This window comes from Elgaria multicarinata, chromosome 1 (assembly GCF_023053635.1).
Source record: "Elgaria multicarinata webbii isolate HBS135686 ecotype San Diego chromosome 1, rElgMul1.1.pri, whole genome shotgun sequence".
Classification (NCBI taxonomy): Eukaryota; Metazoa; Chordata; class Lepidosauria; order Squamata; family Anguidae; genus Elgaria; species Elgaria multicarinata.
Genome location: NC_086171.1, coordinates 153,616,788 through 153,641,399, shown reverse-complemented (window position 1 = coordinate 153,641,399; position 24,612 = coordinate 153,616,788). Strand labels below are relative to the sequence as shown.

General features: G+C 43.9%; 2 protein-coding genes across 4 annotated transcripts in view; one reads left to right on the top strand and one right to left on the bottom strand.

Moving 5' to 3' along the window:
* Nucleotides 1-14,428, bottom strand: part of BTBD19 (BTB domain containing 19) — a 66,517-nt gene extending 52,089 nt beyond the window's left edge. For both annotated transcript variants that reach the window (XM_063118569.1, XM_063118577.1), the window contains exons 1-3: nt 14,320-14,428; nt 6,665-6,875; nt 2,684-2,737 (exon numbers count right to left, since the gene is read on the bottom strand). In XM_063118569.1, the coding sequence (XP_062974639.1) occupies nt 2,684-2,737; nt 6,665-6,875; nt 14,320-14,408 (354 nt within the window). In that variant the 5' untranslated portion in view covers nt 14,409-14,428. The remainder of the gene's footprint in view (nt 1-2,683; nt 2,738-6,664; nt 6,876-14,319) is intronic.
* Nucleotides 14,429-19,043: 4,615 nt separating this feature from the next.
* On the top strand, nt 19,044-24,612 carry DYNLT4 (dynein light chain Tctex-type 4). Of its 2 annotated transcripts, none has more exons than XM_063118562.1 (2): nt 19,044-19,125; nt 23,888-24,612. In XM_063118562.1, exon 2 carries the CDS (start codon nt 23,926-23,928, stop codon nt 24,610-24,612), a length of 687 nt encoding a protein of 228 aa, XP_062974632.1. In that variant the 5' UTR covers nt 19,044-19,125; nt 23,888-23,925. The 2 variants fall into 2 exon arrangements, with proteins under 2 accessions (XP_062974632.1, XP_062974623.1); XM_063118553.1 differs by lacking the exon at nt 19,044-19,125 and adding an exon at nt 20,890-20,933.

Sequence of the window (24,612 nt, the reverse complement as noted above, 5' to 3'; positions counted from 1 at the left end):
TCTTATGCCCAGTTCTGTCCACAGACTTCAAAGGGAGTGTTATCAACTTACGCCACCTGTTTTGCAGGCATAATGTCATGCAGAACATATGAAGTTGGCGAGTCAGGCCATTGGTCCATCTAGCTCAAAATGGCCAACAGTGACTGGCAGCAGCTCGCCAGGGTTTCAGGCAAGATGTCCAAGACCTACCTTGAGATGTCAGGGATTGAACTTGGGACCTTCTATGTGCAAAACAGGTGCTCTACCTCTGGGCTACCCCCTCCCGATGTGTGCCTGTGTTCTTCCCACACTGTGCTCCCACCACTCTCCACTGGCAGTAGCATCTGGCCAGCACAACAGTATCGCTACACCAGCAATCATCATTTTCTGCTGACATTGCCCTGTGCTCCTTTAGTGTAGGGCCCCTAAGGACAACCTTAATCCACTCCGGACTTAACTCATGAATAGAACCACTCTGTTTATATTTTATTTATTTTTTAAAAAAATTTGAATGTGCACAATTGTATATCTCAGTTAAGTTGGCTTGTTGCGCTCCAAAATGGCAAAGAATCCTTCAGATGGGATTGTGAAGTAGCCCACTTTTAGCTATAAAGATATACATGAACATTACAGCATAAACTCGGTATTTAAAACTTTTTGAAAAGAAAAAAAAATACCCAGAGGCTGGGAAGAAGGTCAGCACTAACTTCTATTCAGATCAGTCACAGAAAGGTCCATCTCTCTTTAATGAGTTGCCAAATTTGCCATGGGGAAAAACCTCAACAACCTGGAAGACTAAAGAGTTGGCAAGTCAGGCAATGCATTGTGGATTTTCCTTGCACAAAACCCAGTAGCCATTTGCATACATACAAAAATATAAGCCCAGATGTATTATTGACACTTGTGTAAACAAGGAGTCACTCCTGAATCAGCAAAAGGAAAATCCAGCTGATTATCAGTTTGTCGGGAAGTTGATTGTGTATAACTAAGGATTTAAATAAAGAAGCTCCATTTCAGGATACCTGGACTGGACATGGAATTTGTCCAAATTAAAGGCAAACTAATTTGGGACACTATATCCACTCAGAATAGGGAATTATCTAGATTAGATGTGTCTGAATAAGTTAGGTTTTACTGGAGTCATTAGAACAGAGTTTTACAGTGTCAGCAACTCCTGTGCTAATAGCAATCTGCTATGCCAAAGCTCCTTTGCTGTCAGTAGTGGTGCATTTTTTCTAAAGCTGGTGTGAACCTGAAAGTCACCAGTATATGCAGCTTCCTCAGAGTCACCTGCAGTTAAAAGATATAGCTAGTTCTCAGTTCTCAAAAGTAGACTTGTTGTTTTGCAATTACATCATGGAGCTTCCTTACTTCAATTCCCCTGGCAATTCCCCTGTTTAAGCCCTTTTATATAGTTGAGAACGGCAGATTTCCCCCCCACCCATAAATATGGAATTAATTACTCATGTTTCTGTAATGCCTCCTGAGTTTCTGTAAGTGGTTGGTAGATACTAACTAGTGGGAAATATATATCTCGCAGAGTCAACTTAAAGTCAATCATGGGGTCCAACATTTCTGCTCACTAAACTGAAGGAGTAAGGTCTGAAAAACAGATCTCAGCAAAATTTCTTGTAAATACAGACCTTACTTTGCATCACACTCCTGTTCAGTCGAGTTTAGGCCTGATCCTAGCGCACAGCATTTATCTTTCCATCATTCATTTACAAAGCTATCATTTACTTACCGTTTCCCAAATCTCACAGGTAGGAGGAAGATAGCACGATGAAATGCTTCTCTGCTTTCACAGTGCCCTGCTTTGATAAGGGGCAGAGGTCAGTGTATCGATCTGGGCCTGTGCCAACATTTGCAGGGTTCTCCTTTCACTGTGAAGAACAGGGGCAGATCCACACACAGGCTTCGGGATGCCCTGAAGGCGCTTTAGGGCGCCCCGAAATTGATGATGTACACCCTACCTTAACCGTTCCAAGAAGAGGTGGAGGAGGAGGAGGAGGAGGAGGCGGCCCCACATCGCCCCTCGCGGGGATGGGATGAAGAGTTGCCGCGCCCGGCGGCTTCGCCGGGGAATCAGCTGCCGCCCACCTACCCGCCGGCCTCCTTTTGCCAGCGAAAGAGTCACCCGGGCCCACCCGGGTCGGAGAGCTCAGCAGAAGAAGCCGCCATCAGCTTCCACCCGGGTCATAGAGCTCGGTGGAAGCCGCCGGCGGCTTCTTCCGCTGAGCTCTCCGACCCGGGTGGGCCCGGGTGGCTCTTTCGCCGGCAAAAGGAGGCTGGCGGGTAGGTGGGCGGCAACTGATTCCCCGGCGAAGCCGCCGGGCGTGGCAACTCTTCATCCCGTCCCCGCGAGGGGCGATGCGGGGCCGCCTCCTCCTCCTCCTCCTCCGGCTCTTCTTGGAACGGTTAAGGTAGGGTCTACATCATCGATTTTGGGGCGCCCTAAAGCGCCTTCAGGGCGTCCCGAAGCCTGTGTGTGGATCTGGCTCAGGTCACAATGGAAGGCATACTTGCGTTGGATCCACTGATATCGGGATACAGGGAGTCTAGTCTAGGCCAGCTTACAACAGCCAAAGACACACCCTGCAGTGGACAAGCCAGTATTCACCTCTTATGATATACAGGGATCAGTGACTACATTGCAAATACATTCCATGGAAACTCAACATAAACCACAAGGCATGGGTCTTACCCTGCTGAGGTCATCCAGCCCATACTCCATAGATGAAGTCAGCACCTCCAGGGCCTGCATGGAAAAGAAATGAAGGCATTATCATAATGCAGATGTTCTCTGTCAGAGATGTCACATGCCAGAATCCATTGTATCTGACCTTCTCTGGGAAGTACCTGTAGCATTTCATTGTACTTCCCAATGTTTGTTTGTTTATTTATTTATATTACTTTTCTATACCAACCAATAGCTGAAGCTCTCTGGATGGTTCACAACATCAAAACCACAAAATACAGCATAAGATACATTATAAAAATCTGAAAGTTTAAAACTACAGTATAAAACTAAGAACCAAAATTCTCCCTCCTCACACCCTATTCTTTTTCTTTTTTTAACATTTACAGCTGGGCTCAGGCAGTCAGGCTCAGTGGAGCACCAGCCAAGGCTCCAGGTGTGCCTGCCATCTTCATTTCCATTTCATGAGCAGTGCATCAAGCCATCCAACTCGGGCTGTAAATGTTTATTTAATTATTTCAGCAGGATTAGCCCTCCCAAGCTAGCTTACTATAAAATTTTATTCTCCCAGCATTTTAACTATCTATAAATACATTTTAACTTGGTGTTTTAAATTTGTAAATTTGCATTGCTGCTGTTTTTATCTGGTTGAGCTTTTATATTGTATTTTATATTATGGTTTTATACTGTTGTTTTATACTTTGAATGGTTTTAATTTCTGTGAACCGCCCAGAGAGCTCCGGCTATTGGGCGGTATAGAAATGTAATAAATAAATAAATAAATAAATAAAACCACAGTTTAAAAAACACAAAAGCATCTAAAAGTTGCATTGCAACAGCAGGTAAATAATATAGCAGTATAAAACAATATAATTAGTAAAAAGTATGCAGTAAAAAATAATTGAAACAGCAAGTAGGTAAGAACCAAACCACTGGGAAATGATGTGTGCAACTCCTAATTCACAAAGGCTATGGAGAAAGATACCATGGTAAATGGTATCAAAAGCTACTGAGAGATCCCAAAGTAGCACTCTACTATAACTAGGGGTGTAAACTACAGGATGTTGGGCTCAAGCCCCCATCAGGATTTCCTGGGGGGCGGGCAATGCCCCCACTGGGATTTCCCAGAGGGGGCAATGCCCAACCAGGTAACATCAGTAAACTCACAGCCTGGCTGGCAGATTCATCAGTCAGTCTCCAGTTGTCTGTATTGTTATGTGTTTGGGAGTCAGTCTAAATTACCTCCAAGCAAACCCTGCCACCTCCTCAGCTGCCCAGAAGATCTCTTTGCAAGACCAAAGCCACTCTCCTCTTGTGTTAGATTCAGCCTTCCCCAGGTTCATTTCCTCCTACCCACTCAGGCCTTGTAGGACAAAAGGCTGCCCGTCTAGGAATTACAATGTGTGTGTATGGGCAATGCCTTTTAAATATGTCTGAACAACACACACACACACACACACACACACACTATATATAATGTAATGTTTTAATATGTACGTATTGATGTTGCTATATAAAATAATAATAATAATAATAATAATAATAATAATAATAATAATAATATACACATAATGGCATGACCCAGCTACTATTAAACACTTTTAGCTACCTAAACTTATGCACGTTTACTTAGAAGTAATTTTCAGAGAGCTCACTGGGACTCACTTAATTATAAAGAATCTCCTTAAATTAATACATTACGTGTTGACTAATGAGTCAAAAGCATATTACATGTAAGACATTTTCAGACTAAGCACAGAAATAGGGTCTTGAGGGAATGTGATAGTATTGCACAGAGTCCTGGGGAAAAAGTTTGAACAACAGTGGTATATTGTATAGGACTATAGATGGTGGGGTAGTGTGTAAACTATGATAATATAATTAAAATGCAATATTTTTGTTGAGGACTTGTTATTTTAATATGTGACTTTAAACCCTCTAGGATCCATTGTTGATGAAAGATAGTTTCCAGAAATAGAACTACGTACATAAATGTAAACAAATATGCCTAGCCTCTCTTTTCCATGTTTAGCCCCATACCCCCCAACACAAAATTGAGAAGTCTACGACCCTGCCCATCGCTCCACGATATACATTTTCAACCAGTATGACCATAGCAGTTTCTCTCCCCAAAACCAAGCCCCGAACAGAATTATATGGATCTTCTTGATCAAGATAATCAGCTTCATAGATACAGGAATTTCCATCTCAGAAAGGGTCTCTGAAGTTAAAAATCTGGCCTTCCCAGTTGACTTTGCTGCTAATGTGGCATGAGGAAGACAGAATTGTCTTCATTCTGCAATCACACTGCACAAGTGAACAAGATAGCCCATTCCCTAAATACTAATCTAAAATAAAACATAAAGCAGAGGAGGGACAGCAGAAGAGAGAATGTGCCAAAAACCTGATGGTGATTGGATTCACAAAGTCCAATTCTCTACATCAGAGAAACTTCCCTTCCCTTCTAATATGAACACTGATTCTGGCCCACTTGCACTGGCTTTCTGCACATTTCTGAGCCCAATTCAGGGTGAAGGTTTTGACCTATAAAATTGGACATAACTTGAGACCACAATACATGACGGAGCACCTCTCCTGGTATTTATTTACCTACATGTACACTACGATCGACATGCGAGGCCCTCTTCTGAGGAAAGTTCAGAGCACGGCAACAAGGGAGGAGGGTCTTTTTGGTGGTGGACCTCCAATTGTGTAATGCTCTCCCCAGTGAGCTCTACCTGGTGTCAACTTAGACAACTTTTCAGCACCATGTAAAGCCTTTCCTCTACTCTCAGGGGGCTTTTTAATGTTAGTGGTTCTTTTTATCTGGTCCTGGTAGTTTTATTGCTTCATTTTTTTAACCATTTCAAATTGTTTTAAATGTTGGTATGCTTTCTATGATGCTTTATCATATTGTGAACTGCCCAGAGAGCTTTAGCTATTGGTTGGAATCGAAAAGTAATTAATTAATTAATGATTTTAAAACACCTCCGTCTTATGGGCATGGGCATAGTTATAGTTTTGAAACCACTGACTCGCAAATAATTCCACTGCCTTCCTTGAATCAGGTCTGTGCCAATGGTTTTGGGATTGCAGCCAATAGCTTTAAATTAACAAAAAGCTAAGCAACAGTCTCATTATCTGGAAGCTGCTAATGGTTGTTGCTTAAGCCAAGATTCTTGCACAAACACCCGGCCCCTTCCCTCCCCCAACTTCAGGCTCTGCTGCAGCAAGAAGAGGCAGGATTTCAGAACTCAATGTGGTGGCTCTGTGTACAAGGCTCTATGGGGAAAAGACTGACTTCAAATATTAAGAACTGGGTAAAGCCGTGGCAAAGGATGGACCAAATCCAATACCAGACACTAATGCTAACTTTCAGATATCACTACTGTATTAGTAGAACAGAGTCTTAGCACATTCAGCCAAGTAGCAGCATTGCATTGTGTTGTTTTAATAGTAAGTTGATGTGATTTTTGTGTTATAGAATGGCCTTGCAGTTAGCCACTCACCCAGGGTACATAATTATTCTTTCTTGCCATGGCCAGTTCTAAAAAAAACCCATCATCATATGAACTTTACTAGACCTCTATCCTAAATAATCATATACATTTTACTAGATGGCTATCATAAATCATACCTGTGACTGACAATAGAAACATACAGTGAAAATAGAAAATCACAAAACACAAAACATACAGTGAAAACAGAAAAATAAACACATGATTAAAAATGAAATGAACACATTTGCAAATGGCAGCAGAAATAAGCATCAGCCGGAAGATGGAAAAGCTTTTGGGTTAGGGAGTTGGTTTTTACTCATTGCTAAAAGTATTTGGTGGGGCTGATAAGATTTTTGACCTCATCTGCAATGCTGGTTTAAAAGGGCTGTGTCTCCCAGACTAATAGCACCATTTACTAATTTTAACCCATCCTCTGTTTAGTCATTTGCCTGGAAGCCCAGCCCTTATCAGTGCAAGTCATACTTACAATAAGGTTGTTGAGGGTGACACTGTTAGTGTACAGGTACTCAATGACTGCAAGGAACACCTCTGGTTGTACGTGACTCAGGGTCAGTGGGGCTTGCTGTATCTCCTGGGGATGGCTCAGCATTGCACCGAATGCCTGGCAGCGGGAGGACAGGAGGCAGCGATGGGCAAAGACTTCCTTCTGCTCTCTGCCAACCAGAAATGTCACATCACTGTGGAAAGAGAGCAATGGAGATCTCAGTAGATCTAACAGAGTTTGCTATGCACACTTCTAAACTCCCAGCCAGCCCCTCTACCTACCTTTTCTCCAGGTGCCTTTCACTGAGCACCACCCTAGAGTTCTGTCTTGTGCACCCTATCTTGTGTTCAAAGCACCATGATAAAAATGAGCCCTTGTAGCCATGTACACGACCACTTCCGCCATTAATTATAACGTTTAAAAAACAAAGAAAAGAAAGGATGCTGCAGTCATCAGCGTCAGTTACAGTGGGCCCCAGCACGCCCACGTTGGCACAGGTGCTGCCACTAGGCCTTTTTGCTGTGACCTCCATTACCTGCCACTGTGTGTCCTCCATTACCTGATTTTGATTTTGTAACTGATACTAAACTGTGTTTAAAGTGGAATCTTTGTAAGGACTACTTATCTAACTCATTCTTTATAGCACTATCGATGTAGTCCAATCATGAATTTCACGTATATTACCTCAATTATTCTTGCAACAATCCCATAAGGCAGGCAGAAGAAACGTCTTTCAACTCCCAGCATGCCTCATCCAATCATGCTGATGACGATTGCAGGGAGTTGTGGGACATTTTTCTGTATAAACATGCATAGGATTGTGTTCTATCATGTAACTGATGCTCTTAAACAGCATCTGTAATAGAAACTGACTCAGGGCTGCCCCAAAACATTTTGCTTTCTGAGGCAAAGAAGAGGAAGGCAGCCCTCTTCCCATTCCATGTGCAAAAGCTACCTGGACTGGCAGTTGAATTTTACTTTGATACTGGGGGAAGGACAAGTTCCTCCACTGCAGCTGAAGGCAGCAGACTAGCTTAGGGGATTCAAGACAGGCCGCATGACACAAACAGCTCTCTCCAGCACCTTGCTGCCACCTTCCAGCATCTGCCTGCCTGAGGCAACTGCCTCACTTTGCCCAATGGTAGAGCCGGCCCTGCACTGAGAGCTGAGAATAGGTACGCAGTGATGAGCCACTTTTCTTAAGAACGCATGCAAATGGTGATCATGAAGGATGCCCACTTCATGACCAATGACAATGAGCAGGATGCTCCCAGTGTTTCCTCTCTGGGGTTGTTAACCTATTTGCTCCAGGCAGGCTCCTGTACCCTTGCAAGCTTCATGGCAGACAGTTATGCAACAGGTGAAGTGTTCCTAGCAGGCAGCTGTTGCCATAAGGATCACCACACTTAATACCCAGCTGACGGTTGAGCCAGTGTCCAAGAGCAGCTGCCCAGGTGACTGGTTGGCAGCCTTGCACATGTGTCTTCCCCTTTCATGAACTGCTCCACCCCTTTTGCTAGAGAGTGGTAGATAGGAATCCTTTCCACCTCCCTATATGATCTGGCTTCAGCTGGCCTCAGGATAGGACTCTTTGGTTGAAGAGCTTGGTAGGGTCAGCGCCCCTTCCTCTCTCCTCGTCACTCAGGTTCACAGGACTGTGGGAGGACAAATTCTCAGGATGCACAAGTGGGATGTGTGCAGCTGTAAGGGCATATGAGAAAATGAATTGGGAATAGGGTGAAGGGCAGTTAGGTCTGCCGGGTTACTGCCTGGAACTGCAGGGCTAGCTTACTAGGCAATGGGTCACATGAATTGTCAGGAGCTGAGGTGGGCAAGAAGGTCTGGTCGGCTCATGCAGGGGCCAGGCTATTGGTCTGTGCCAGAGGTCCCCAACCTTTCTGGCCCAATGGGAACATTTGGAATGTTGTGAGCATGATGTGGGCATTCCTACAAAATGGCTGCCATGATGGGCATGGCCAGGCACAAGACACCCATTTCCTAAAAGGCAAGTAGTGAAGTTAAAACAAAAATGGTTTGCCCAAGTCCTAAATATAAGATGGGAGTGAGTGAGTTCCAAAACACAAAACTACAATTTTGAACCCAGTGTTCTATGCTCCAATACCCATTTCACAAACACGTAAACATCTATCCATACCACACACCCACATAGAAAAAATGTCCCAGGGAAACCACACCTCACACATAAAAACCCAGGCAAACCGCATACATACACAAGGCAAAGCACACACCACAACGAAACAAACAAAACAGCTAACATACACACACACCACATAAAAGACGCCCGCAGAGCAGAGGCAAACCTCACCCCTTACTACCTACCATCCCTTTAGCCCCCTGGAAGCTCCTTACTACTCCTCAGCTTATGTTTTTATTTTTTTCAGGGGCTTGTCTTTACGCTCCATATTCTCATCATGGCTGCACCACAGCGCCCCATTGTATACGATGCAGGCGCCAACTCGCAGCCACATCATGCTTTTCCCTGAGAAACTGCACTTTCTCGAGGTGTCATTTTAACGCAACTGCTTATATTGCTCCGATGTCACTATGGTTTTTTGTTGTCTGTAAGTGGTGGGTGTAATTAGGGGTGGCTATCAGTGCAGGGGTGGCCTCAACAAGCCTAGTAATAGCTGCCATGACAATATTAAAGTATTGGAATGAAAACAGGGGCAGTTGTAATGAATATTCAAAGTTGTACATAGTTGCCAAGGAAAAAAAAGGCGTTGCATGGTTTTCAGTCCCTTGATATTTGGTGGCCATTACCTCCATCGGACAATGGCGCTATGATTTTCCCTGCTTGGATAGCCCACGCTCGTTCCTCCCATATAACCCTATCGCTGCCGCTTCGCAGTGATGCTGTGGAGTTTGGGGGGAATCAGTACACAAAGCAGTGTTGTATAGGCAGCCCCTTGGGCACCTGGGCATACTTCAAAATAAAGGACTGGGCTGCAGCCACCTACCACTTTTATTGGCGCACAGGCATTATTGGAAATAAAGATGGCATGTGGCACGTCTAGTTATTCCCATTTTTTAAAAAAAAATTGGCTGTGGGGGAAATATTGCATCATGCTATGTCTGTACCTGAATTAAGGGACTGCTTTGTGGTGTTTGCAATGTGGGGTTAAATCCTGAGAACGCCTTCACTCATGCCTTCACACGACAGTCCCCCCCACAGGTATGCCAAAGGTAAGAGGGCCATATATCCCCCCACCCTTCCCCTACTGGGACTCAAATTCCAGTCTCCTGCTTCCCAACCTTGTACCTTAAATAGTGAGCAACTGGAGGGTGTTGATGGCAGTGTGTGTCTCAGACTCCATTTGTTGTGTGTCCCGGCCTGTCTCCTTGACTGCTTGGCAAAAATGTCTTTTGGTCCCTGCATAGGACCTAAACCTTTTTCTCTTGTGGTTTAATCTTTTTATTATTTCCAAGAAGGCTACATGTGCTCTTTGCAAGCCCCTTGTCCAAGGAGCAATGGGATGCTGTGTTGGGTGGGTTCTCCTTCCTCCCCTTTGTATGTTCTGTTCCAAACTGTGGTTTTGGGCACCATAAGGAGATTCAAGCCCCTGCCTATAGGTACGCCTGGGGACTGGCACTAGCAGGATAATTGCTGGAAATGCCACTGGGACTGATGGACTAGGAGCATCAATGTGGCATTGCCTTGCTTATTGCGTGATGTAGAGGCGGTCCGGGGGACGGGACCTGATATTGTTGTGAATTCACTGGCTCTCTCCGTGTGGACAGCAGTGGCCCAGATGGCTGGGCACTGGCAAAGTTTCAGGGGATGCTGTAAGCATGTCTGCCATTTTGATGCTATTTTTGTATTTTCTGGTTGTGGGTTTTCCCCTCCCTTCCCAAGCTGACCACACATTGGATATAGCAGCTGTCCTACTGACATAGTGGTGGTGTATAACCCCACCCCACCCCACCCAACCCCACCCCAATGTGAGCATAGGACTGCTCTGTTAATTTGGGTTATCAATAGAATGCCGAAAGATGGAATAAATTCAGCATCTGGCAGCAGATGCACATGAACAGAACAGCAAGCACTGGGAGCAGATAACTGGGAAATCAATGTTGGCTTAAAAGGTGGTCAGGAGCATAGCCTCATAATCCTGATCACTGCATTCCAATCAGTACTGCAGATTGCCCAATTTTATATATATGGTCATCAGACTAACGATAAGGACCAACCACAGTTGCAGTAGGTTAAAGAGAACATGTAGGAGGATTTTCCTACCACACTACAGCTTGCATGGGTGTGTATAAACCTACATACCACAGCAGTGCCTGTTCTGTAATTGACTCAGCACTTCACTTCATTTTCCATTACATAATTACGTTCTCATTTCTATGGGTCGGAAAACTGAGCTGCGTCTTTTATTCACATTTCATTGTGAAATGACAATTCCTCTAAAACAACCAATTCTCTCAGTTGTTAGTTACACCAACGGAATAGCCATAGCAGCATAACAGAGATTATCAGATAGCTGTACTTTCTCCGGGACCTTTCCTACTCATGAGCTAGCACCAGTTGCATAATATCATATCCCCATATACTAAAAGGGGGGTAGCCTTGCTGTCGGCACTGCTGTAGAGAAAAAGAGGTAGCCTTGCTCATATTTGTACTCTGCCTCCCAGAAGTTTACTATTAAATATTATGTCATAGTCCTGCTTCCCACTAATGAAGTCATCGGCATTGTCCAATAGGTGTCTGTGATACTCATACAAGCACGTTTTATACAACACTCATGTCTAACAGTGGATGTATTAGATGGGAGGGGAAATCTCATTTTTTCAATGACAACATATTGCAGTTTGACTGCTAAGAAAATGCAGTATCCCAACTGAATCTCTGAACAACAATTGTGCACTTATTATGCAAAAATTTCCTTCTGTCTGGAAGGGCCCAATGTGGGTTTTAAATGGCCTCCCCGCATAAGATTTGTTAACACCTCATCAGCAATGTTCCAATCAGCAAAACACAATCTGCTTAAAATCACCTTGCAAATGTCTGGTGTTGAGGAGTGGGAAAGTACAGCATGCAAAGAAACTGTTGCACAGCTAACCATCCATGGAACGAGGCAATGGTGCATCTTAATGGCAATGTGTGCTATAATCAGAATAATAGTGTTGGAAAGGATCTGAAAGCCATTTAAGTCCAACACCTGTACTGGCGTACAGTCCTCTATTTTCAGTCAGCCACTATATTCAGTCAACTTGTTAGGTTGGCCCATAGAAATACACCTTGTGCCAATTCTCCATGGAAAGAGAACCTTGGATTGTTATTTCTGGATTAGAAATTTAACAGAAAAAATAAACCCAACATATTACAAAGGAGGTGGAGAAGATGCAATGTGAGAACTATATCCATAACACTATTAAGAGGAGGAATGTCTCAAGGAAGCAAGTAAAGCCACATTGAATAAGGGAAGAGAGAAAACCACCACCTTAAACTATGTTCCCATGTGAACTGTATCTGATGCTTCATTGGTTTTGAGCAAAATTAATCATTGTTCTCTGGAAAGCTAAGAAGAGAACAAATGCCTTGATACCCAAGCTTTTATTCATCCAACGTTCGCAGATTAGGGCTTTGATCCTGGTACCGACTGTAACTCCATCCTTCTGCACAGATCATGTACCTGGCCCATGTTGTATGCATTATCCAATACATAAACAGAATAAACCTTAGCAGAAACCTAGTTCCAGTCCTAGGCCCATCATAAGGGGTGAATGAGGCCCCATAATATATACAGAGCAGCCAAATTTGATAGAAGCAGCTAAAGCAACCACTTTAAAATATTGTTATCAATGTGGTACCACAAATCTTAAGGGAACCTGGTTGGTGGTCCAGCCATGCAGGGGCAAGTATTGCTCTTCCAGAGCAACTACGTACCACGAGTTCCATTGTAGATTTTCAAACGCATTTGAAAACTCATTTGTTTTCAATAGCTTTTGGTATTTTAGCTTGATTTACTGTTCTTATTATTCTCTTATTTCTGTTTTGTGAACCCCTCTCCCCCTTCATATGTTTTAATGTGATTTTAGGTTGTAAGCCTCTAGGCAGGGTATCGCTGTTTTATTTGTATATTTTGTACAGCACCAAGTACATTGTTGGTGCTAAATAAATAAATAAATAATAAGCATTACTGTGGGGAAGTGCTAATATTTGGCTCACTGCTAGAGCTTAGAGACAACTGGCTGTCCATATAGTTAAGAGCTACTATGGGGAACATTTCCAAGCAATAACCTATTAACCAGTATTCCACTAAAGTGAACAGCATCTTTGGAGAGGGTGACTGATTACAATGCATACACCACTTCAGGAACTATTAACTAACAAGTATCATTATTAACAAAGGAAGCCTATGGCTATATTGCCAAATGAATCTCAAAAGTATTACAGCACATGGGCCACCAGTCTGACCTGTTGAATGGCTGTATGGCTACCCCAGTGGCTCCCTCCCTTGAATATGAAAGCTAGTTCCAGGTTTTATAGAAAAGACAAAGCTGTGCCTTGGAATGAGGCAGACATGTTAGATCCCACCCCCCAAATATCCTACAACTCCCACCCATGCTGGCTGGGGCCTGCTGGGAGTTGTAGGACTTTTTTTTTTTTTTTTGCCTAAACATGCATAGGATTGTGCAGTGCCTTTAGTCATGTTGCCACACTACAAACTTAATTTCTTATCTGCAAATTGAGAGCAATGATCTGCTTCACAGGAATACACGGATGAATATAGCAAGAGCTGTAAAACACTTTGCACACTAGTGCTGCATATATGGTGATGATAATCATGTTATTAAACAGAACCGTGTCAACTAAGAGCAACTCTGTATGCAATATTTTGAGCGGGAAACAGCTCACATAACCATGCACAAATAATCATTCATGCTGTACAGCAAGCATTACAGTGTGCAGTTTTACCATCACTATCATTTCCATATTAAAACACACATTAAAAAGAAAAAGAAAAAACAGCCCTTACAAACCACTCCTAAAAAACAGCTGACCCATGTCTTAATAATGTTTTTTATATTCAGAAACCAACTGTTCCAATCCTGTGATTCAGCCCCCCTACACACACATGCATGTCTAAGAAAATATCACAAAATAAATAAAACATCAGAAAGAGAACTACCTTTTTTTTGCTAACCTTTACATATTTTTAGATAAGTATTTCCCCCTGAAACGATTCCCAAAGCAGATACCACCAAGATAACACCATCATAAACACCAAAGATAACACTACGTAAATTTGCAAACTATTTTACAAACCCATAACAATTCCCTGATAGTCCTTAGGCACATCTAAAAGGGGGAGTTGTGCAAGGTCATGACTTGGCAGGTCAAGAAGTCACCCATCCATGTACACACTCATGCTGGCGGTTGAGTGCAGCCTGTATCTTCCTATTCACTGTTGACATTGGGATAAGGCATGGGGCCTTCCTCATTTCCTGACATTATGCATTCTCCCAGCAAAACAAGCCAGCAGAACAAACTTAACGTTGCTTCCCAGCTTTCCTTCTGATCTTTAGCCTTGTTGATTCAACTGCGGCCTTTGCTCCCATCCACACGATGATCCCCAGGCTCTCTTAGCCGGCTCTCCCAGCTGGCTCACCTGAACTGTGGGTTGTTGATGAGAGTCCTGAGGGCGGCAGCAAAGGCAGCTGAATCCCCTAGCACCAAGGCTGAGCAAGATAAGGCCATAGGTTGGGAGGCAACTCCGCACTGGGACCTGGTGAAGGGTAGCCACATTCAGGGAGCTCAGGAAGGGCTGCCTTGGCTTGCTGTCTGTAATAAAGATATAACCGGGAGGAGTCACGGCTGGCTGGGAGCTCAGCTGCAAGGCAGGAATGCAGAGAAGGCCAGAGAAGGGGGAAGCTACACCGCTATTGCCAGGCAACAGGCAGCTGCCCAGGCCCTAAAATCCAGCTGCTGTGGGAGGGACCACAAAAATCCTGAAGGGAAAAGCTTTTGCAAAAAATGGGAAAAGGCCGTAGAACAGGCTGGAGAAAGCAGGCAACTGGTGAGTGTTAAATCTCAACAAAAAAAAGGGGGACAAGACCATTTTAGGGGCTGCCATAAAAGCAGCAGTTTTGTGCTCAGAACCAGCTCAACACTTGCAAGGGCTTAACCTTATATCTGGAAAGTCATCTGACTGCCAACATCTTTGTCAGCAAATTGAAAATGACACATCTCTGAAGCTGAAATCCTCGGGGCTTCTCCTTTGCTTGGGACAGAGTTGCCAGGGCCTTTTGCACAATTTCCTGGAGGCATTTTATAAAGGATTGCTTCAGTGTCATAGAACATGTATGTGGGCAAGCTTCTGGGGTGATGAGAACACATGACATCCATATGTAACAGTCTCCATCATCACTTTTCTGTCTATAGATCAGGCCACTACAGAGGGGGAAAGAAGATGGGAGAGAATTAGGATTACCACAACTACACCCCAAGCAGATTCCTGGGTTTTGTCTAGACGGGTGCTTTTCCCCCACGGAGTGGGGACAGGTGATCTACATGATGCAGCCACCACTCCGAAGCGATCCAGGGGCAAAACCCCAAAGTTCGGCTCTAAAAAGGTTGGGCACTTAACCCGACTTTTTTAGCTTGGAGCGAGGCGACAACAGCATTTTAATTAAAATTTAATTTAAAAATTAAAGGGTTTGGATATTCTGCAAGGGAACACCCCATTTCTCCCCCCTTGTTCCTCCCTCCCCCATTTAGCTGTAAATGCGATCCTTCGCATTTACAGCTTTAAAAGAAAAAGAAAAATACTAAACTTAGGCCTATATAAAAACAAACAAAGAGGGGGCGCAGATGCTCTCAGGTGCCCCTGAACTGCCGTGCGTGTGCTCGGCTGGGTCGGTCACGGCTGCACCTTTAGGAAAGCCCGCAACTGCTCTCCTTCAGCTGTAGATGGTCAGAAGGAATGCCAATACGGTGGCGCCCCGCACTGCAGACCCAGCATCGTCAAGACGAGAACCTGGTCAGACACTCAAGTAACTCAAAGCCCCTTGGCATCTACCATCCCATCTGCTTCTCCAAGGCCCAATTCTTATGTTATCTAATCTGAGTGGTGGTTTGCTGCTTTTGAGTTATTGTGTTTCACACTCCTGTAGTAATTTCTGACATAGGGATACCATGTGGGAAGGGTGAACGACATGGTTACTCTCCATCCCAGCCATCAGGTCCTAAAGAGAGGTACAGCTAGCCCAGGGGCATGAAGAGAAATCACCTAAACTGACTCCCTTCTCACAGTCTGCTTATTTCAACATTATCATAGTGGTGTCCAAAGTGTGATATAACAGAAAATGTGGCCCTACTAACAGCATTTGCAACTTTTAGGAGGTATCTCCTGTTTGGTATTTGCCTCAGGCTTACATTCAAAGTCAAATATTTTTGCTTACGTAACTGGCACGAACAATTGTCTGAAGTGCCAGTATATTGTCTCTCTTCACTGGAAAGTGTGTCGTGTAGTTCTATCTATGAAGCCAAGTTGGTCTGGCTGTGGCCAGTATCTGGATAGGAGCTTTATGAGGATGATAATATTCAAAATATAGATAATTACTTTGCTTTTACACAGGTATTTTGTTTGTAAAGGTGCAACCCTATGCATGTTTAGACAGAAAATATCCATACAACTCCCAGCGTACCCCACGCTGGGAGTTGTAGAATTTTTCTCTGTTTAAACATGCACAGGATTGCACCCGAAGTAACTTAAATCCCTCCTTAGTTAGCTCAGGAGCTGTCATGCATTGGCTCCATACATTTGAAAGGATATATTTGGGAGATGCCAGATCTACACCAAGCAGGATATAACACTTTGAAAATGTTTTGAAAATGGTGTATGGAATGTGCCATGGGCCTCAACCATTGTCAGTGAACTTCAATACCATTATAAAGGATAATGTAGATTCTGCCTGCATCTCCACAACCCTTCCTGGGACTGAAGGCTCCTTAATCAAATCCCATAAAGGTTTCAGGCCCAAGTCCATGCTGCGAGTAGCTAATTAAAGCCCAAGTAAAGGCCAATTTTTCACACGAACAAAGTGTATGAGGCACTTCCATTTATGTAACTGTCTACCTGGTAATTAAGTGCTATTCCTGTCAAAGTGGGTTTATTATGCATGTAAAGAATTATCTGACCGCAGCTACACCCTCCTCTTTTGCCTTTCTTTCCACCAAAAAAAGATAATCAGGAAATGCCTTTTGCTTTCTCCTTAAATGTCAGACTTAACTCTGCTTCTGTGAACACGTCCAGCAGGAGAATTGGTGAAACCCTGGCTCTTTGCTGGAAGTGGGTGGCACTTGCTGGACAGGGAGGGGCGGCAGAGGAGTAACCACAGATATATTGGAACAGATGGAGCCACGGGGAAGCAGAAACCTGGTAACAAAGGAATAGGCCCTACATTGTATTATAGTGCAAAGTCCATGTGTAAGAAAATCCTGATGTCCTTCTTCCTTGTGGCAAAGCAGCATTGGGAGGGGGCAATTTGGAGCAGAGGAGTAATGTGCTTAACCTATCTATGGCCTGCAGCTTATCTCCCTATTAGTTCCCAGGTGCATATTTGCAGAGCAAGCAAACCAGAGGTGCTGCAGGTGGGGAAAGCAACTTGAGTGAGAATTGCAACAATAAAAATGCAAGCAGGGATTAGTACCCGACCCTTACTTTGTTCCAAATTGCCCCTTCCTGCTTTGCAGAGAGATAGCAGGCCATCAGGTTTGATTGGTTTGTTCAATCTTTATTTTGTGACTATCTTTTCTCATAAAGGGCTAAAATCAACTGTCTACATGCCTTTCACCAAATCTCATCCAATTTATTCAACAAATATACTTTTCAGTTTTATTTTGGAAATGTCTGTGTGTCAACATTTTAATTCTGCCTTTCAATACTGGTTGGTTACACTGTTGGTTAGGGTGGTTACCCTGTTTGGCTGTATTGTATGCCAGGTGTTGATTCAGAGAAGACCACAGTTGGGAAAGAGATTCACAATTAGCCCTAGATGTTTCATTCACACACATTTGACAGCAATGTGGGATCACGTTGCTGGAAGCTGCCACACCACCACAGGTACACATGTAAAGGAGGCCGTAGGCTTTAGCTAGACCTAAGGTTTATCCCAGGATCATCCTGGGGTCATCCCTGTTCATGTAAATGACACACAGGATATCCCTGAAGCAGGCAGGGACGACCCCGGGATAAACCTTAGGTCTAGTTAAGGCCGTAGTTATGCTTGGATTGGTATGCAAATCCATGGTGTCTTGAGGTCACTCATTTGGAGTGAGGCTGGTAGCAGCTCTACCTCCATCAGGCTAGGGCTCGCTCATCAATCCCATTGAGGTTTATTGAATTACAGATAGATCTAAGGTAACAACTCCTCTCAGATCAGGCATCCGTCTGTAAATAACCATCTATTGCCCATTGGTATTGTGGAAGGAAAGAACCAAGAAAAATGAACTTCCCAAGGTGCAATTTGCAATGACTGACCTTTTAAACAACCATCTTGAGTTTCTTCAGGCCTGTGTTTGACTGAGGGCAGGAGGGGTCAACAATCAAAGGAAACTAGTGTGTGGGAACTGGTTCTGAAACACCTGGAATGAAATGCCTGTGGAGTTGTCAGGGGATTTTCAGATATTGCTTCTTCAATCATCCAACAGCCACAAAGAGTTAAAGGAGGAGAATGCCGTGCCTGGAGAACCTCTGTGTCACGTAGCAACAAAACGTTTCACTACAAAATAAATACACAGTACCTTTAACACCTTTCTCTCTTGGCAAGGTCTCCAAATGCAAAGTAAGACACCTAGGAGCCAACAGGTAACCAAACCAAAAATAAGCTCGAAATAATGCCTTCAGTGGAGTACAGAAGTGGGCCACAGATATACAGGTCAGCAAGGGGGTGGTTGGGTAGGGATGCAATGGGTAGGGTGAGTGACTGGACTTGGAGGGAGGGAGGAGATGCATTATGGCCAAGAAAAGCTGACTGGAAATCAGCAGATTTTTCAAATGGAGATGATTTTTTTTTACATCAGGACAATAAAGGCTAAAAAGTGTCAGTTCAGCATAGATGAGAGGGGAGAGAGGAGTGGTTGTGAAAGGAATCATCAGAGGAGCAATGTTAGGCTGCTCATGTCAAGGCAGGATGGCATGTGCTCACCAGGGCTTTGGCACTGAAGCCAGACAGGTACCTTAGAATTTGGATTCCGAAGTCACAAGAATGAAATGAGCATGGATTTGTTTTATGATGTGTTCTTTCTCCCCCCCTTTTTTTCCTTCCTCCTTTTCTTTTGTAGTTCCCCGCCCTTTTTCCTCTTTTGTTGCTGTTTGTTATGATTGTATTTGCACACACAAAAAAAGAAGTGAAAAGAAAAGACAAATTGGAGCATGTCAATCCATGAAGCTACCCTTGGCATACCAAAGCAGGTAAAAAGAAACTATAAAAGGAATCATAACAACTTAGGAGAAAGTGATTAAAATTTAGGAAGGAAGTGACTCAACAAGCAAGATTGAGGGAGGGTGTCATTCTTACCAGGCGACTCAGAGAACTCAGCACTCATCTGGAGGTACTAAACGCATCTCCCTTTCTAAAAACAGCGATATGAGGTCTGAAGCACTCCCAGAAATCTTTCTTCACAATCCTCTGTGAGTTGTAGCCACTCAGCACATGCTCAAAGGCAGCTGCAGGACTGATCTTGTTATAAATTTAACCACAAACTGTGATCCCATATTTATTAAGACATGTGAGCATTCTGTTGCAAGTTCGGTTCTTGATTGAAAGAGGAGAAGTCATAGTGGATTGTGTGATGTGAAGGTGAGTCTGATTCATGGGACCACTGAGAATAGGCAACAAATGTTATTGGCTGTCAATCCCAGTCACCTGACCTGGATCAAGACCATACAAAGCAATAGCAATCTCCACTTCATGGTGGTGTCTCTTCTGCCAAGACTCTCGTTCACGCACTGGTTATCTCTCGGCTGGACTACTGCAACCTTCTTCTCTCTGGCCTTCCTTCGTCTCACATCAGTCCGCTGGTCTCTGTCCACCACTCTGCCGCTAAGATCATCTTCCTGGCCCACCGCTCTGACCATGTCACTCCACTTCTGAAATCTCTTCATTGGCTTCCAATTCACTCCAGAATCCAATATAAACTTCTCCTGCTGACCTTCAAGGCTCTACACGGTCTAGCTCCTCCCTATCTCTCCTCTCTCATCTCACACTATCGCCCCGCTCGGGCTCTCCGCTCCTCTGATGCCATGCTTCTCGCCTGCCCAAGGACCTCCACTTCCCTTACTCGGCTTCGTCCTTTTTCTTCTGCTGCCCCTTACGCCTGGAACGCTCTTCCAGAACACTTGAGAACTACAAACTCAATCACTGCTTTTAAAACTCAGCTAAAAACTTTTCTTTTCCCTATAGCCTTCAAATATTGAGTTTGTTCTGACTCTATACTATTAGCTTTACCCTACCCGGTGCCTGTTTACACTTCCCTGTGCCTGTTTGCATTCTCCTTCCCTCTTTATTGTTAACTACAACTTATTAGATTGTAAGCCTATGCGGCAGGGTCTTGCTATGTACTGTGTTATCTGTACAGCACCATGTACATTGATGGTGCTATATAAATAAATAATAATAATAATAATAATAACCCACTGAATGAAACATCTACCACTAGACTAGGATGTAGTCTAGTTCACAAACTTTTTCCAGTTGCAAATCATAGACATACATTTTGAAGGCAAGCTTTGAGGTCAGAGGGCATGACTTCAAGTAAGCTGTGAGAGTGAGATCCCATTAACTTGGCCTAGCAGTTTAGCAAGGGCCATTAGTCCATAACCAAACTTTTCCTGGGTCCCAAAAGCTACCATGAAGCATAGAGGTATTCACCCACTCCCTTCCTCACCCACTCCAGGCTGTGCAAAAATAATGTGAGGGAGACAGTCTCCACAGAGACCATCCATTTTGGGTGGCAGGCTGCCCATTCCTGCTGCAGTGCTTTTGATGGCTCTCTCATTGAACTGTCACATCAAATGGCCAATGATTTACCATGGCGAGGGAGGGAGGGAACTTATTAAGGCAGGGAGATGGGGCGAGAGCCTTGGCAGGCCATTGCAACAAGCCTGAGCAAGCTTTAACAAGATAATGGGCATTAAAGGGCTTCTCTAACCCACGGATCCACCAGAGCTCATCTTCTAGCAAGCTCACTGGCCTCTGTGCCAGGCTGCGTTGCTCCCAGGTAAGATGGGATGGGATGTAATACCACTGAGAACCCGCTCTTAAGTCACACCTCTTGCTGTCTGAGCAGGGCATTTTGTTTTTGTTTTCCAATGATTGTCTTTTATATGCTAGAACCCATCAGGTCTATGCCCACAAAATCACTTCATGTGAATTAATTACCTTTCAGCACAATTTGGTCATAACTTGTGTTCACTTAATCAATATCAATGGAGGTTAGGTTTGTGCATATTTTTCACCTGTTCAAAGAGTGTTTTAAAAACAGAGGAGAGAGATTTATGCTCCATGTTAGGAATTGCGAAAGAAGTCCAGTTTGACAGATGCACAAGTTAAGAGAGGAATGTGGTAATACTCCCATCAAATTATGCAAAAGACCAGGTAGAAAAAAGTCCCTTTGCTATTTATTTTGTCTAATTTTGTCCTTGTTTTGTCCTTGTTGTTTGAATAAGACTGCTTGAGTCAGCTAAAAATTTATCTGTATTCATTGATCATGGGAACATTCCATAAAACGCAGAATACTGATTCTAATCCAGATTAGGAATTGGATTTAATTTCCTAGTCCGCTCTACCTACAATGCCTCAGGGCACCTAAAAGCCTTATAAAAAAAAATTACTTCAAAATGATTGATATCAGATAACTATCTTAAAATGTAAAAAATTAAAATTGAATTTTCAAAGTATTGCTAAAAATGAAAACTAATCCCTACATATAAGTAGTGTTTTATTAATAAATGTGTGATCTCTGAAATGCACTATTATTTACTTAAATGTAGTTTGTATCTATTGTTTGCAATCTCAACAGAAAAGAATTGAAGGAGGCTCACAAATAATCTTGCAGCTGTTCTTCCAATTCTCATGATAAAATCTCTCTTTGGCAATAGCTCATTTATTCCACTTTCTTTGATTCCCTCCACCCCCCATCCCACCTTAAACGTTTTCCACTTAGAATCTGGAGTCGTGGTTTTATAAAAGAATCTTGCCTTTCATGTATACTTTTTTTAAGGAACAGGATTGCTTCTCAGTCTCTCAGGATAAGGGTCTAGCAGCTAATAGCAACATTCTTACAAACTGGGTCACATCCAAATGCTATAAAACAGGCAGGGTGAGGTGGGAATTTCAACCAAAGAACCAGTGGGCAGAACCACCATGATTCTGAACATATAAGGTTGGAAGCAAATGTTGCTCGTTTCTGCATCTACTATACTCAGAGTTTTAAAAGCATCTCACATTCTTTGACCTCAAAAGGGGTGTGTGTGTAATGCCTTCATAAGGTCTAAAAGCAGGCCATAAATTGGATCTTGCTAAAGAAAAGAAATGAAAAGAAAAGATTTTAGAGCACAAAGCTGTTACAGTTGGAACAGCTGTGAGGCACTGTGGGCATAAGTTTCCCCAGACATCTCTACAGAGACCTTTAAACCACATGGAATGCAAAGACTCTTGCGGAAGGTAAATAGCAAAGAGGCAGAAAGTATAAAATAGTGAGATGGAACATGATGAGAATTCATGCCAAGACACTGAGAAACTTGGTAATAGACCAGTAACTGGCAATGTCTTTAGACTAGGGGTAAATCCACATGTCGTACTGAGGCCGCTTTCATGCGGCCCCAGTGCACCCCGAAAATGATCGAGTAGCTTGCCTGTAAAAGAGACGAGGAAGAGGCGTCCTTGCCGCCGCCACCCACCTCCCTCCTCGCTGGCTGGCTTGGAGAGCTCGGCAGAAGAAGGCGGGGTGGAAAGCTTCTTCCACTCTCCACCCCGCCTTATTCCGCCGAGCTCTCCTCGCCGACCGGCGAGGAGGGAGGTGGGTGGTGGCGGCGCCAGTGGCGCCGGCAAGGACGCCTCTTCCTCGTCTCTTTTACAGGCAAGCTATACGATCGTTTTCGGGGTACACTGGGGCCACATGGAAGCAGCCTCAGTACAACGTGTGGATTCCCCCTAGGAAAGCAACAGAAGGGCAAGGGGTAGGAGGGAGAGACCTTGAAGACAGGCAGTTTTTGAGCACTTACATTTTCATCTCTATCAAACCTGTCCCAGAGATGAATCTGTACTACCACACATAGTAAAAGAAAATACACAAGAACAAATCTATAGTGTATGCAATAAGGGGTATTCTAATTACAAGTGTATTATTTGAAAATGAGGTACACTGAAATATATAGGATTTTGTGCTGAAGACCTGGCTGTCCTTTAGACATCTTTCTTAAAATGCAGCCTTCCCCAACCTGATGCCTTCCAGAAATGTTGGGCTAGAACTTCCATCACTCCATTGGCTGGGGATTATGGGAGTTGTAGTCTAATACACCTGGAGAGCATCAGGTTGGGAAAGGCTGCTGCAAGGAAAGACTGAACAGGTGATAGTAGTGGTCCCTTCAGTTCACTTAATAGGTGCATCCTCAGCAAAACATTAGTTCCACAGAAAGGGATATGCTGCATTTGAGATAATTAAGGATGTTTATACTCTCTCTCTCTCTCTCTCTCTCTCTCTCTCTCTCTCTCTCTCTCTCTCTCTCTCTCACACACACACACACACACACACACACACACACACTTTCCAGAGACTATACAATTAAGCTTACAGTGGCCAGATACAGAGATGTCTTTCAAACTCTTGGAAAAAGATAATACATTATTCATTTACTTATTTAAAACATTTATATCCCACCCTATATCATTACGGTCTCAGAGCGGCGTACAGATAAAAACATACAGTATAAAACAATAAGTATGCACAGTTAAAAACAAATTAAATACATTACGGACACCAGTTGGCCATTGTAGTCATTTAACCTATCCCTACCTGTGTTGGTATTGCAAAAGTGTACGGGCTGGAAGGAATGCTCTTGTAAACAAACTCTGGCCTAGTCTATCAAAGAAGGTTGGCTGCTTGAAGAATTGTGGTCCCAGATGGTAATGATGTATCAATATAATTGTGCTTCTCTTTTCCTGGTGTCCTAGGGGTTGATTACTTAGACATGTCAGAGTGACCTTCAACAATGTCCCAGGAAATACTCAGTCAGGTAATGGCTCCAGAGGAAACTGATTCCACTCATCCAAAGGCAGGGTCCCTACCTCTCCACCGGAACTCTCAGTCTACCGATATGACACCCAGGCCACTGTTGCGTCTGCAGAGTATTGAAGAAGGGAAAGCTCCCTTTCCACCATCCCGGAGAAGCTCCATCATGAGCATCCTTAATGCTCCCTTTTCCAGCAGGAGGAACTCACTGGCTACTGGGGGAAGGCGCCTCTCCATTGGGCCCTGGATGCATTGTGGCCGAGTGAGCTTCTCTGGGCTACCACTCTTTGAACCCATTCGGGAGACGCACTATGAGAATACCTACAAGATGCAGCCAGATGAAGATTTCAAGTTTAATTCTTCCCGGACGCAGCAGGTTCTTGAATCTGTTCTGGCCAGCTACTTAGGTGATGCCAAGTACAACCCTGCAAACAGCGGGCAGTTGGCCCAGAACCTGTCTGACCTCATCCGGAACAGAGTCAAAGACGTAGCCCCACCTCGGTACAAGCTGGTGTGTAATGTCTTTCTGGGCCAGCAGGCCAACCAAGGTCTGCTCATTGCCAGCCGGTCCCTCTGGGATGTGGGGAATGACAGCTTTGCCTCTGCCACGTTCACCAACTCATCACTCTTTGCTGTGGCCACAGTACATGGACTGTATTTTGAATGA